Consider the following 15,600-nt stretch of genomic DNA (forward strand, 5'->3'; position numbering starts at 1 on the left):
AAAATTATAATGTTATGTGATCAGGAGATATATTTTTTACCAAATTCGTAAATAAACCTTAATGCAATATATAAGTATTGTTATTTTGATTGCATCAGGATTGCGCACTGGTTTATATTGTATTCTTCATTTATACAAAGCGTTCGATTTCTGTCGACTCATTTAAATAACGGAACGACTTAACTTGGCGCAAACAAATAATGAAACTTTATATTCTTTGCTGAATTTGCTCAACAACTTTATTTTGGCAAACTGTTGAACTTATCAGTTGCTTGCAAACGTATTTCAATGTAAGTTAGAAAGTTAGGAAAGCAATCTCGACGTTTTCTTTAGAAAGAAAAAATTAATTTCAAATTCGCGGGAGTACAAGGAAAGTTTGTGATGCATCAAAATTTGATCGAATTTAATGAAATAAAAATGTAAATGCGTCAATCCACGAAGATAAAGATCTCCGATGTAAGCGACAGCGTTTACCACGTGCGTTTACTCGCTGCAACTTTTTGCTCAATTTCAAAATCGCACGATTGCAACCGGCACTTTTATACACACGCGAATTCCTTCGATTATGACGGTCGCCGCTGTTCGTGTAATTTTACGCTGGTGCAACAACGACGTAGCAACAACATGAACCGATTATACTCGCGAAAGAAAGTAAGACGAGGGCATTCGGCGCTGACCGCGATTAGTCAGCATGTAGTTCTATGCACTCGGAAGTGAATACGGCACAGAGAATAATCGAGAAAAAATCGCGATCATCATCTTTGCTGACTAGCGATTATAACAATAGTTTTTCTTTTTTTTTTTTATTTTGCATTACGCACAGAAACAAGGACTCTGTACTGATCGCTAATCAGAATCGCGCGTCACTTGATCTTACCGGGAAGCAATCTTCTAAATTTTATAATATAATCATAAATTAGATTATAAAATAAAATCGTGCAAAACATTTCGCGTAAACGTACCGAAGATTTTCCTATCGCAATCTAATATATATATATTTTCGTTTCAATATCTGATTTGTATATTATTTTCCGTGTGTGCGTTCTTGGGAGCGCAGAATATTTTTTCCACTGTCTCAAAAACGTATATATGAGGTGTTTAAAGGCGCATGTGGATCGATCCCCTGAGAAGAAAGTTTTAGATTTTGTTTATCAGAGCGAGAAGAAGACGGCGCGTGTGCACCAGGAACGACCAAAACATGTGCGCGCTCACCGAGGATTTTCACGTTACATAAATGTACAATTTCATAAAGTTTCTAAAATCGCGGAATTATATTAAATGCAAGAACATTTGCCGCATTTCGCCGATAAACAAGACTGAGATTACGAAATTGTTACTGTTGCGTTACAACGGAATACAAATTCACGAGTGCGTCGATTCCTTCATCCTCCAAATTGTCATTAGAATATACAGCTTTTTGCAATATAATATTTTCGTTTGTATCTTTTCAGTTGCAGAGCATAACACACATTTATATATCAGAAAACTGGTTTAATTATCTGTCATTTAGATTAACTATGAATTGTATATCGCGTTAATTATATAAAAAGTATCACATTTTTATAATAATTTATCGTTTTCAATGATGCGCATTTATATAATTGGCCACTGTAACATATACGTGTATATGGCAAAAAATTGAAGTAAATTTGATTTGAAATTTATTGCTTTATTATTCTTAAAGAATACGTTTTATAATACGCATATAAAAGATATAACAAATAATTCTTCCTGTTAAAAAAAAAAAACAGGTTTTTAAATCCTTCATATCAAGAATATCAATTTCCTTGAAAAATACTAGAATTCTCTATAATGATTTTATAATGAGCAACTTCGCTTTGAAATCATTGCAAACAAATTTTATCATTTTTTTAGAATCTATAAGAGAGTTTTGTATGTGCTCAAAGTTTTGCATTACGTATTTATTGCCTCTTTTTTTAAATGTTAGCTCTTAGATAAAAAAGTTTTTCACATTTGCCGAACGTAGTAGGATTATCTCACCTGACTGTTCCATAAACTAACGATCGTTAATTAAGAATTCCCCTAAAAATCGCTTATTGATCAGATTTTCTTTCTACCGCGTATAGATAACGGTAAGAGAAGCGGGAGTGGGGTATTCCTACGGTATAAAGGAGAACCGGTCCACGAGGTAATCATGGTTCCCACTCCGTTGTTCGTTTGCCGTCTCTCGAGTCGCTCTGTTCATTTCTCTTTCCGCAACAATCCGAAAGTCATCGTCGTCGCGATCGAGTGTCCGTCTGTGCGTCTGATTTGTGTTGAACATCAGTCAAGGTAAGTTTAACTAAACTATATATCGTGTGTGTATAAAAAAGGAATAGTTTTTCTATTTTTACAAACATCTCACATCATGATTTTATCTACGTTAAGTCAAATTAATTGCACTGTATATTGTAATCAAACGTTTAATAGATTATATGTCCGTTCACCTTCCAAGAAAAATATATATTTTTATCTTGCTTGCTATGCCGCTTAATTTTTATGTGGTTATATATAAAATAAAATTCCATATCTTGATATGTCAATATAAAAATAAAGAGATAAACTTATTAATTTTTTTTTTCAAAATAAAATAAATACTTTTATCTTTATTTTATAAGTATAAAAGATTGTAAAGATTATAAAACATAAACAGTAAAAATTAAATTTGTTTAATACTTATAAAAGTATTCTCTTGTTATTACAAGGAAGATTCGATACATATCATAGAAATTTTAGCAACCTAATTATTGTGCAAAATAAATTGTAAAAAATTATTTTGTGATTGTCGTTATTATTATAATAAATTATATAATAATAATAATAATAATAAAAGAAAAAATTATATTATTTATATTAATAATGAAGTATATTATAATAATAAAATTTTTTTAAATTAGTTACGATTTAATTACGATTTAAAGTTGGCATAAATATCTTATTAATTTTATATTATCTAAAAATAGATAATTTTAATGAAATTTCTTAAATTTGCATTTTTTCATCTTCCGCAAGGTTACAATATTATGAATTTTATCCTATCACTTTTAAAACGCTCGTAAACTTTCACGCTTGCCAAATTTCTCGCGTTTTATCTTGTGGCCAAGAATACTTATATGATGTGTAATTATTTTTTAGAGATATTATATTGCGTTAGTGAAATTGAGAAAGTAATTGAAGAAGCAAACTTTTCAAAACTCTTGCTTTGTTTTCTCTAATTTTGAACTTTTGTAAAGCGGCAATTTTTTTATCGAGCTTTACACAATTCTTCTCTCAATGACGAGCAGATTACAATAAATTAGCAGATTAAAATAAAATGCCACAAAATTTTTTATACAGACAGCAATGAGATATTGTAAACTTTTCGGTAGTCAATAGCGAAAAAAATCAGAAAAAAATATAGCAGGACAATGTCGTCGCTCCCAAATCGGGAAAAGATAAAGTTTAAAGAAACATTCTCTTTGCGTCTTAATCCGCGAAGTCGCGACGAGTTTAGAGAAAGTTTTGATTGAGCAAGTCACTTTGGTCAGCATTAATTCCTGACATAAGAACGATGGGTATCTTAACCGGTTGTGTAATCCATATAGTGCACATTACATGCAACCGAACACGTGCAAACCGAAAAGGAATTATATAGGCATTATGTACAATGTGTGTGTCCGATTTATTCTGTAGTGATTTAATTTTACGCTTTCTAATTTAGAAAAAAAAAAAGAGAATACTAAAATTATATTTTATAACAGATTTTTATTACATCAAAATTTTCTCGAGTGTTACTGATCCGCGCGTGTCTTTTTATATTTAATATTTCTTACTACGATTTGTTTGTAGATGATGCTGGTACAGCCTAAAAATGAAATGTCTAAGCAGATACAGATTGAGCTGAATGAGAATCCGGCGACTCGTGATAAGGACCTCGAGATGATTAAGGAATGGCTTGCTAAACAACCTCATTTACCTCAATTTGATGGTACATTTTCCAATTAAGCTATCAAAAATTAATCATAAAACACGCATTTAAGTTTGGCGGGCTATAGCTTTTTTTTTAAAGAATATATAATTTACGATTAAAATCGAAAATTATGTTTGCGATTTTATGAGTATCGTAATATAGAAAACGTTTGATTTGAAATATTATCACATTTAATATTCAAAATACTCGAAGGGAGAGAGAGAGAGAGAGAGAGAGAGAGAGAGAATGTTGTCAACGCAAGAAGTAGTGAATATGTATAAAGAAATATGAATATATATGAAGAAATATGTATAAGGCATTAGAGAGAAAAAAATTTACAAGACAAACATTAAATTTAATCAATAAATTATGTAAATACTTAAAATAACATAATTTTATTTTATTTTTTAGATGACCAAAGAATAATGACATTTCTACGCGGATCCAAATTTTCTTTGGAGAAATGCAAACAAAAACTGGACATGTATTTCACGATGCGCGCAGTGATTCCTGAATTTTTTTCTGATCGCGATATAACGAGGCCGTCAATGCAAGAAGTAGCGAAATATGTGTAAGGAAATATCGTGATTGCACTGGCGATAGTTAAAGGTTTCAGTCATTCTCACAATGAGAGTAATGAGCGAGATAAGAAATTTATACAAATTGACTAGATAAATATTAATTTTTTGCTCCATTTTCTTCTTCCAGACAAATACCTGTTTTGCCTGGATTAACAAAGAACGGACGTCGTGTGATCATAATGCGAGGTATATTTCCTAAAGATATGCCAATAACCGTTTCCAATATTACGGAAGCTATGAAGGTACACATTTATTTTTCGGTTATTGATGGTGCAACAATGGATTGAAAAAGAAATGCGCATGTTCTCCGAATCAAATCAATCAATCTAATTATTCTATAGTATACTTAAATATTAGCAATTAATCATTTTTTAAAATATATTTTGTAAATGCTTGGCTCCTCAAAAAAAAAAAAAAAAATTATCTATAACTTTATCTATAATTATCTATAAAAAATTATCTATAAATCAGAAACTTAAATTTGGTTATTATTTCAGTGTAAGCAAGAGAAAATTTTTTATTGTTAAAAAATATTTATAGAATTTTTTTATGGTATTATTATTATTTTTTTCATTAATACGATAACTATACTCATACAAATTATATCAATTCCGATCTTGCTATTTTGAAAAGTATACAATTCTACATCGTACGTTAATATTTTACGCTCACATTTTATTTTTAAGTTAATATAACAAATATATTGCTGTTAAAGATAGTGTTTATGATCGGCGATGTGCGCCTCAAGGAGGAGACCCACGGCGTTGCCGGCGACGTTTATATTTTCGACGCTTCTATTGCGACGCCTTCGTATTTTGCCAAGTTTACGCCGACCTTAGTAAAGAAGTTTCTGGTCTGTGCTCAAGAGGCGTATCCAGCAAAAGTGAAAGAGGTGCATATAGTAAACATCAGTTCGCTCATCGATACGATTCTCAATTTCGTCAAGCCGTTCCTGAAGGAGAAAATACGCAATCGCATCTACACGCATAGCAACATCGAGTCACTCTACGATTACGTACCTAAGGAGATACTGCCGACTGAATACGGTGGAGACGCCGGTCCCATCCATGATCTGCATGGCATGATATTTTATCAATTTTATTAAATCAAAATTATAAAATATTCTCGAATACTATTTAATTTTAATGGCAATTTCTTTAAATTTCTTGAATATATAATTAAAATTTTTCTTAAATAATAATATATAAATTAATTAATTAATTAATTTAATTAATTAAATAATTAATTAAATAATAAATATTTTTATTATAAAAAAAGCTGATTTATACATAACATATAAACAGTTGTAATCGGAATAATAATTGGAGAAATTGGAGAAATAATTTGGAGAAATGCGTAGAAAATGCATTAAATATTTTTGATGTTAAAACAAGCTTTCTAACAAATATTGCTCATTATTTTTTAGAGATGTGGATGAAGAAATTGGAAAAATATGGACCGTGGTTCGCGGAACAGGAATCTGTGAAAGCTAACGAGGCCTTACGACCAGATAAACCAAAGACGCAGGACGATCTATTCGGTATTGATGGATCGTTCCGGCAGCTGACTATCGATTAAATTGATTAATGCATCACAGGTGTGTCGGCAATGTAATCATCGCCAACGGCAATCGTTAATTAGAACGTTCGTTTGCGTTAGGAGCAGAAACTTTGACGTCAACCGATTGTACGTTATGACCGTGATCAATATTTTAATGCATTTTTCTTTCAAACAGCTATAATAGAATTATAAACTTTTGTACAGAATTTATATACGATATCGATTTTCTTCAAAATCATTTACGATGATAATCAATAAAAAAAATTTAATTGGAAAACTCATTTGTGGAGAATAATAAAAATAAAAAATATTCTGACAAAAAAATAACGCAACGTTAATATAGAGGATATTTTGCACCTTTTTATTATTAACGATAGTTTATTTATTTTGATTATTGAATTAGAAACACTCTCTAATTACAATATTGATTATAATTAAAAAAGCATTGTTTAAAATAATTTAAAAAATGTATATATATATATATATATATATATATATATATATATATATATATATAAGAGTATATCAATGATGAAAAATCCCAAAAATTTTTTATTTCTTGAATCACAATGTGTAATTGATATATTTCAAACAATTATTTTATTAATAAGATTATGTGTGTATATATGTAACATGCTGACGTTACTTATCGTTTACGCAATATGTTTTTCAATTTGATATATTTTATTGACATCCCATTTCGAGAATTACGTGAATAAAATCTCCAAAAAAAATGCACGATTACAACTAATTGTCTTAAAATTGATTAAACTTTTGTCGTCAATTTTCCAAAATACATTGTCTTCACAAGTATATGTATATTCACTACACGTGGCATACAAAATGCTTGAAAGATCGTATCAAAGTCTACTTTGATTGATACACTAAAAGCATGACAAATATACTAAAAGAACTGAATATTTTTGTTTATACAGTGTATTTTTAATATTTGTATCGTCGCCTATCTATATATATTGTATCATCGATATCTTGTTATTATTAGAGACTGCAATTCTTTTTTGTATATTATAAAAACTGCATGAAAATGTCAAAAGTCAGCTGGCAAGAATTTCATACTACATATACAGGTGCATGAAAAGTATTATTTCTAAATGCATTTGCTAACAAAAAGAAATCATGTTAATATTTAAATTGAAATTATTATGGTTCAAAACATTCAACCAGGGTTGCAAATAATTAAATCAAGTCTTAATCTAATTTTATTGTATCAATCAAAGTATACTTTGATACGATCTTTCAAGCATTTTGTATGCTATACGTGTAGTGAATATAGACCTAAGTGATTCAGATAATAATAAATAGGTACATGATTTTTATCATAGCTTGTACAAGAGATCTGTATGTGGTTACAATAACGAATTGATAACTGAAGTTGTATGTCAAAAAATGTAAAATTTTGAGATCTTGCAGCAAGACGCGAAGATTATCTGAATTCTTAGAAAAAGTGAGTCTTTTGACGCCAACTGCAATGCTGATTGCCAGTCATTAATGTTTCTCGAAGGAACAACAAAAAAAGATTCAATAAGAATGTCATATCCAGTGAAAGTTACACACGGCGGCCTAACCATCGTGCTAAAATTACCCGAATTTCCATTTTCATTCGATTTTCTAGAATAATTATTTCCACCGTTAGGTTTTGATGATTTAAAAACCGTCAATGATCAACCTGACCAACTGAGAAGCTTTTACAAAAACTTCTGTTTTTTTTTAATAAGAAAATTGGAGTAACTATCTGCTATATTAAAATTATTAAAATTATTCCATTTATTTTTATCTAATCTCAATCTATTTAATATCAATTTTAATAACAATTGTTTAACATATAATAATTAACAAATTAGTGTAAATTATTTATTGAATTATTTATTGTCTTCAATTTTTCTATTTGCGAAAACATTTTCTTTTTGTAATTTAAAAGTCTACATTGTTCCCAAGAGTTTAATCATTAAGAAATCTTCACTAAAAAGACACGTGTGTGTCGTTCTGATTTCTAAATATAATTTCACAAGGTGGATAATTTGATAAATGCGACAAACAAAAATAAATTTCTTTGAAGTAGTATCGCGATATAATATTCATCGTGACATCCTGTATGCAAGACAGATATTCGTCTCTCTTCCCGTGCAAATGCGTCCCCACTTCTTCATCTTTTCAGTCGCTCGCGGTCGTCATTGAACCTGCAGTCAGTCAGTCAGTCAGTCAGTCAGTCCATCAATCAGTCGCTTAGTAAGTTGTGATTCGATCAGTCAATCGATCAAACTTTGCACAATTTGGTGCGCTATTCACAAAACCTATTGATAATTAATATTCAATATAATATAATATCTATATAATAATAATTTAAGTATCTTTAGACAGTTGATCTTTGAATTACAGTAACGAATTTAATAAAATATTAATTTGTGAAAACAACTGTGTGGAAAAAAACGTGAAAGTGTATGTTATTAAAAATTGTCTTTGGTAATCAATAAAACTACTTCCGCATTTGACAGATTTTGCTCGTATAAAGAAAATAAAAATCATTAGTATTAAAAATACATTATTAATGATCAAATAAAATTTGCAACAAACAATAAATATTATAAAGTAATAATAAATCCATTAAATAATAAAATGAGAAAGCATATTGTACAATTTTATAAAAAAAAATTATAAAAAATATATTGAGCGAGTCTGTCGAGAGAGGATTAGTACTTTTCTGACGGATAAAATTGTCGAGTAATTATAGCCCGAGTATATGAGTATAAAAAAAGTTTATGACTAATTATTTTGACTTACGTTGCTTTAATAACGCAGGATTTCTCAATAATTTCTCGAACGCCTGCATAAGACCACTAATTTCTTGCTTTCTCCTTCGTCAGTCGTATTGTGCGAATTTACTTAAAATAGTCTCACGTGAACTCTTGAGTAAAGAGAATGGATTGTGTATATTTAAATATTTAAAAAAAATTTTCAATTTAATTTTATATATATAATTAAATTTTTCTTGATGAAGAATTTTCAACCATAACACCATGTCGTAAATTTTTAATATTCAAGGATAAATATCGAAAAAGAATTTGCAGACATGTCATAATTTTCATCTAATTTTTTCTTCCTGAATCTGTCGGTACGTTTGGTATTTAAAACCTTTCTTTTATTTTTATCATCTGCTTCGCCTAACGATCGAGACCATCCTAAACGTTCATGGAATCTTTTCCAAGTTTCCGATAATCTTGAATAATGCATACAAATTATTATGTGAAAAAATGCCCGGTGTAACATTATAACAATTTTTTATTTGTGTTGTATAGCGATTTACACGCTTAATTCTCTTATTTTTACGATTTTGATCAAATATTTTCATCAAGAACTTATTTTTACCTTAAAACATTTAAAAAAGTACAAAAAAATCAATTCTTTTTATGTTCTAGACTAGAATAAGTCTGTAATATTTATCAATTGCATATCATTAACTTGGCGTTTGAGTAAAATAAAATGCGCAATTAACATCGAAAGTATTGTAATGTATTGTAATATAAAGTACCACATCGTCATATTCTAGTGATAGTTCGCGTGCCATTGTAATTAACTGTATTTTCGCGAATGTTGTAAATTATGAAGATGTAATAGAGAACAAACAAGAGAAAAGGAGACATCAAGTAATGACAAAATGACCATAAGAGAAAAAGAGAGAGAAAAAGAGAAAGAGAGGGAAGCAATCTCTAAATCATATTTTTTAAATAGAAACTTATATATAAAATTAATTTCTTGGAAATTGAATCATTTTTTTATTAAATATTTATTTAAAGAAACATATATATATATATATATATATATGTATATTATTTATTTTTTTATTTATTTTTCTATTTATTTATTTATATGTATAAATTTGCGCACAATAATTATTTTAAAAAAATATTAATTACATTAAATATATTAAATATTTTATAAAAATGTGAGAGAGATAAAATTACGATAAATTATGGACTTGATTCGCATTTAAGTTTAATTAGAAGTATAGCAAATGTTATGATTATATCAAGAAGTATGAGAAAATAATAGTAAAATAAATAGCTTAATGAGAGATAGAATGAAAAAACAACGAATTGTTTTGTTTCTGCTTCGCAGGTATAAATACTGTTGATAGAAAATGTTTGACTTTTTCTGGGAAATGTAATGTAAGAAAGAAACAAAAAACCTACGGTTGTCGTCCGCAAACTCGAGATATCTCATTTTCCCGTGAGTTTTCTTCAGGATCTCAACGATTTAAGTGCGTCCGAGTTTGGTATCAATAGGAAAAAAGGCTTGGTGTAATTTCAGTGAGTTTAAGTTTCAATATTATTTTAAATGCTAAACATGACGCGTCAATTTTTTCGTTTTGCAAATAAACGTAAAAAAATGCACTTATTTTATCGAAATAATAGATTAACTATATAATAAAATAAATGATTTAAATATATAAAATGGGTTTCAATTTCTCAGAACAAAGTTTCTCAGGTTTATTTATTTATTTATTTTTTTATTTAATCCATTATTGCGTTGTAGACTTTATCAATAATAATATTTGCAAAATAATTGATGTTAGAATATTTATATCGGAATCATCTATGTTTGATTTTAGAGAGAGATACAAGCAAACGAGAGCAAGAAGAAAAACGCAACGCTCTCGCGCGAAATGCGTTATGCAGATTTGCGTCGACGTTCTGTCAAGATAGACGATATCACACGCAAAGTTTCTAAATCCACGTGACCATCGCGTCGCGTCGCGTTCACGCTTCCGGGACAATAATACAGCGAAGGCAAACTCTTCATCATGTGTATCACGGTGAGTTTTTTTCATCAATAATCTCTTACGTCATAATTTGCAATTGTATTTGTGGCGTCTTGCATTACGTCACGCTTGAATGTTTTTGAACATGCGGGAAAATATGCGTGAGGAAGAGAGTGAGAGAAGAGTGTAACAAAACGCGTAATAAATGACAGAAAAAAATGGGCACTTAAGAGATTTTCTAAAAACTTTAATTATTAAATCTAAAATTGCTAATTTACTAAATTTTAAATAACGGAATGTATATTGTATTATAATTATATATATATTGTATATACGTAATTGTATATTGAGAATTTGAGACACTTAAAAGTGACACCTGTATATTTGATGACTTTCATTGAATTATTGTCGATTTTTTTTAACATGATTGATTTCTAAATGAATAAAAATCTTAATAAAATGTCGACTTTCGGTTTTTATTTCTTAAAGAAAGAGAGAGTCTTTTGTTACTACTTTTTTTATAATATTATTGTCATTACGTATTCGTTTCTCAGACTTTGCAATATTGGCGCAGCAAGAGATATGCGCTCTTCGGCCTTATGTTTCAAAAATATTCCGCGAAAGAAGTTTCCACGCAAGTAGAAATACACGAATTCACAATAAGGCCGATATTTGCCGAAGCTATTGGCGTTTGCCATACAGAAATTACACGGTCGACGAACTGAGAATTTCTCAGAAAGCTGGAGAATGCTTTAGCGACAAGGAAGCGGGATCAAACGCGCCTCCAAACTTTTTTCCTTTCTTCTCATATATATATATATATATATATATATATATATATATATCAATCTCTTGTAATCATGAATTAAATATTTCGCAGGTGTTTTTGTCACAAAAATATATTTATAAACAAAACGATAAATAATCTAAAGAGAGGAAGAGAGAAGATTAACTTAAATTTTAAGGACGACATTTTTTATATATATTTCAAAGATTTTATTTAAAAAAAAATAAGTTGTTTGCAAGATATGTGATTCACAAAAATACAACAATATTTGTTCTTGCAAAAAATTTATTGTGATTACCGTTATTTTGAAAAACGCACCTTTGTATTTATTTTGTCAAAGATTAAATGTTAAATGAATTTAAAACAGATATAAAATTCATTTTGTGGTTAAATCACGCGGATGCAGTTATAGTGCGAGAATTTAATCTCTAACGAAGGTGGATCGTAACGAAGATGCAGCTCGAATAAATCTTGTTTAAGTCCGTCACGTAGCTCGTACGTGCCTTGTGGATTTATCACGGCGATTCGTGCGATTTCGCCATATTGTCGGTTATAAGAAGAGAGAAACAAGATCCAAGATAGAGAAATTTTCTGTGTATGCAGCATTTTGTGTGGCTTTTTTAATAAGCAACAGATGCAACCGCAATATCCTCAACATTCTATTTTTCGAGACATTTACGTCGATCGGATCAGCTGAGAGAAAAAAAATAAGCGAGAGCATAGATATTCACATTTATTTTCTTTGTCATCGTAAACTAGTTTCATCGCGTTATGCAAATTAAAGTGATTAAAATTTGATCATCCATCCAAATTGAAAATGTTTAGCCTTTAAAACGAGAAATGGAGTATACTTTACATAAACCTTGATCGCACAGATTATCATACACATAGATGATAATGTTATAAGACTGTAGACTATATGCAAAATTTAAGGCTTTACACGACATTGCTCTACATTGTCCTCAGTGCACATGCACTATAAAATCATCATTACGTGCGTTCTTGGCGAATGCCATTCGACGATGATATTAAACGTTTGTTAATATGTTATTTATTGACAGATTCTATTGGTAATATTGATGTCCTCAACGCTCAAGGTAAATGCCTTTATGAAAAATGGCAACAATATGGAAGCAATCGACAACTGGAAAAATTATTCCGAAGTCCTGAATCTTTCGTTATTGTTTTACGAAGCGCAGCGTTCTGGGAAGTTGCCAAAAGACAATAGAATTCCATGGCGAGGCGATTCCGCATTGAATGACCGTGGTTCGAACGGCGAGGATCTAACTGGAGGATATTACGATGGTAATAAATCAGGCCACTTAAAGAATTGAAAAAAATAAGGAGAAAATTATTCGATAGAATTTAAATAATTATTTAACTTTATTATTTAAACTTTACATTTTTATTTTTATTAAAAACATCTACGTAGAAGTGACACGAAAATGTATTCTTGTTTGACACATAATGCAGATTAATGACGATATAATGATTTATTAAATCTCTCGGCGATGAATAATTATATAATTTATTTTACGAAACTAATCACCCTTGTTTTCTTTGTTCAGCTAGTGATTTTGTAAAGTTCAACTTCCCAATGGCTTCCGCGACGACACTTTTGGCTTGGGGTGTGATCAGTTGGCCAGAGGCTTATAATATCTCCAATCAACTGGATGAAATCCATAAAACTATCAAATGGGCTACAGATTACTTCATCAAAAGTCACGTAAGCAAGAACGTACTGTATGGACAAGTGGGCGATTTTAATGCCGATCATGTGTTTTGGGGGAGACCGGAGGAACTGCCAAATAACATTGTCAGACCAGCCTACAAAATTGATCCGGAGCATCCTGGTACATACGTCAATATATATATATATACATCAATAAATTTATTTATATATATATATAATTAAAATAAATTATTTTGCTTGATTTGTCATTAATTGTTCGTAGGTTCTGATCTCGCCGGCGAAACGGCGGCTGCTCTCGCAGCTTCAAGCATCGTTTTTGAGAAAATCGATCCTGAATACAGTGCCGAGTGTCTCAAGCATGCGGAAGAGCTTTATGAATTTGCCAATATTTATCGAGGCCTTTATCACGAAGCGATACAAAATGCAAAACAATTTTACGAGAGCACGGGTTACGGCGACGAGCTGGCATGGGCGGCTGCTTGGCTTTTCAAGGCGACCAAAAACTTCACGTATCTCAATGATGCCACGAATCATTATCAGGAATTCCATCTTGATAAACGGCCAAATGAATTCTCCTTCGATAACAAGATCGCCGGAGTTCAGGTAAAACAACTTTAATAACTTATTATTTATTTATACGATTTTTATTACATTTATCTTGATAATGTATCTGTCTTTTTATTTAAGGATTTTAATTCTTTTTGACACATATTTTTTAAATTAAGATTTTCAATTGCAAGAAAGATTATGAACAATAATTTATCAAATAAGATGGAGTCTTGTCTCTTTTATTGTTTTCAACTAGTACAGATTTTTTTATTTCTCGTAGGTATTGCTGGCTCAATTAACAAAAGAATTCAAGTACCAAAAAGCCGCTCGCGACTTTTGTGACTTTTCGGTGTATAAACAGACACGCACGCCTAAAGGTCTTCTGTATATTAGCAAGTTGGGTACTCTTCGTCATGCCGCTAATGTGGCTTTCGTCTGCTTGGAAGCGACAAATTTTACTGAAATTGAGGACTCGTACAAATATTGCCAATTTGCCAAAGAACAGATTGATTATATGCTGGGCAAAAAAACAGGTAAAATTTGAATAAAAATGTTTTTGTTTTTAAAAAGAATTTATGTATATATATTTGTATTCAACATGATCATATTTCATAAACTATAATGATAACACTTTTTTATCGTTTTTAGTAGACATTGAATTAAATATTTTATTTCTTAATTTTGTTGGACTCTTTTTTATTTGTGTACAATTTTTAGGAAGAAGTTATGTGGTCGGATACGGTAAAAATTCACCTCAACAGCCACATCATGCTGCGTCTTCTTGCCCGGATAGACCAGCATCCTGCGGATGGAGAGAATTCGACAGAAACGAGGCAAATCCACAGATTCTTTTTGGTGCTCTAGTTTCCGGACCTAATAAAAAAGACTTGTTTAAAGATATACGAGAGGAGGATATTTACACACAAGTCATGGTAGACTATAACGCTGGTTTTACTAGCGCACTCGCCGGATTGCTGTATTGCAGTTGAAGAGCATTATTTAATTATTAAAAAAAAAAATTAATTTTTTGTAGTTGTAATTAACATATAAGAAACGTAGAAATATTTCTGTGTTAAAAATTAAACAAATTTTTTGTTGCGTATTTTTTTATGAAATAGATATATTTTATAAATATTTGTCAAAAATATATATTTAATTTAATTTTACATGATTTATAAATTTAATTTTATGTTAATTTAAAGTAGAGATAGCGTTGCAATTGAAATAACATTACATTTTCTAAAGCGTTGGAATAGAAATATGCTTAGATGGAAGGAATTATCGATTATAGTCTACTATGACAGCCATACATAAGCAAAAACACAGAAAAAAAAAAACAGAGAATAAACAACTTATAATAAATAATCTAATTAATTATTAATTTTTTACATTGGCTAATTTATGCCCAAATATGATGTGCTCTCTGGTTATATATATAATTAAACTGTACAGTTTCTTTTAATAAATCATATAAAAAAATATGAGTATATATTATTAAATAAAATAATTTTATAATATTTATTAATATGTCTCTTGCATAATAAAAGCAAATATAACTGGCAAAGCAAACGCAAAACTTTCTATAAATGTCAGAATTTTCCGACGTGTAAAAAGCGAGATTTATTTTATACATATTCTTTTTGCAAGTTATTTTTTTCTTTCAACTTTTTCAATGACAAGTGCTTTTAAAGACAGATGTTAACG

General features: G+C 29.8%; 2 protein-coding genes across 3 annotated transcripts; both read left to right on the forward strand.

Annotated features, from left to right (window-relative positions):
- The first annotated feature begins 2,135 nt into the window (after nucleotides 1-2,135).
- LOC126855422 (alpha-tocopherol transfer protein-like) lies at nucleotides 2,136-7,020 on the forward strand. The gene is made up of 6 exons (XM_050603053.1): nucleotides 2,136-2,292; nucleotides 3,829-3,967; nucleotides 4,361-4,520; nucleotides 4,658-4,772; nucleotides 5,246-5,609; nucleotides 5,957-7,020. The coding sequence occupies exons 2-6, from the start codon at nucleotides 3,829-3,831 to the stop codon at nucleotides 6,106-6,108; spliced, it is 930 nt and encodes a 309-aa protein (XP_050459010.1). The 5' UTR covers nucleotides 2,136-2,292; the 3' UTR covers nucleotides 6,109-7,020.
- A 1,069-nt stretch (nucleotides 7,021-8,089) lies between these two features.
- LOC126855418 (endoglucanase A-like) lies at nucleotides 8,090-15,375 on the forward strand. Of its 2 annotated transcripts, none has more exons than XM_050603045.1 (8): nucleotides 8,090-8,337; nucleotides 10,225-10,415; nucleotides 10,718-10,921; nucleotides 12,716-12,959; nucleotides 13,223-13,507; nucleotides 13,610-13,950; nucleotides 14,177-14,429; nucleotides 14,614-15,375. In XM_050603045.1, the coding sequence occupies exons 3-8, from the start codon at nucleotides 10,910-10,912 to the stop codon at nucleotides 14,883-14,885; spliced, it is 1,407 nt and encodes a 468-aa protein (XP_050459002.1). In that variant the 5' UTR covers nucleotides 8,090-8,337; nucleotides 10,225-10,415; nucleotides 10,718-10,909; the 3' UTR covers nucleotides 14,886-15,375. The 2 variants fall into 2 exon arrangements, with proteins under 2 accessions (XP_050459002.1, XP_050459003.1); XM_050603046.1 differs by lacking the exon at nucleotides 8,090-8,337 and adding an exon at nucleotides 8,394-8,547.
- Nucleotides 15,376-15,600: the final 225 nt, after the last annotated feature.

The sequence above is a fragment of the Cataglyphis hispanica genome, chromosome 16 (assembly GCF_021464435.1).
Source record: "Cataglyphis hispanica isolate Lineage 1 chromosome 16, ULB_Chis1_1.0, whole genome shotgun sequence".
NCBI lineage: Eukaryota > Metazoa > Arthropoda > Insecta > Hymenoptera > Formicidae > Cataglyphis > Cataglyphis hispanica.

Bases quoted from the DNA above. Each gene is read 5' to 3' on its own strand.
- LOC126855418 (XM_050603045.1), top strand. The intron at 12,960-13,222 runs GTAATAAATCAG...TTCTTTGTTCAG, and splicing joins AACTGGAGGATATTACGATG to CTAGTGATTTTGTAAAGTTC. The intron at 14,430-14,613 runs GTAAAATTTGAA...TACAATTTTTAG, and splicing joins TATGCTGGGCAAAAAAACAG to GAAGAAGTTATGTGGTCGGA.
- LOC126855422 (XM_050603053.1), top strand. From the start codon at position 3,829: ATGATGCTGGTACAGCCTAAAAATGAAATGTCTAAGCAGATACAGATT. The intron at 4,521-4,657 runs GTAAGGAAATAT...TTCTTCTTCCAG, and splicing joins CAAGAAGTAGCGAAATATGT to ACAAATACCTGTTTTGCCTG. The intron at 5,610-5,956 runs GCATGATATTTT...ATTATTTTTTAG, and splicing joins TCCCATCCATGATCTGCATG to AGATGTGGATGAAGAAATTG.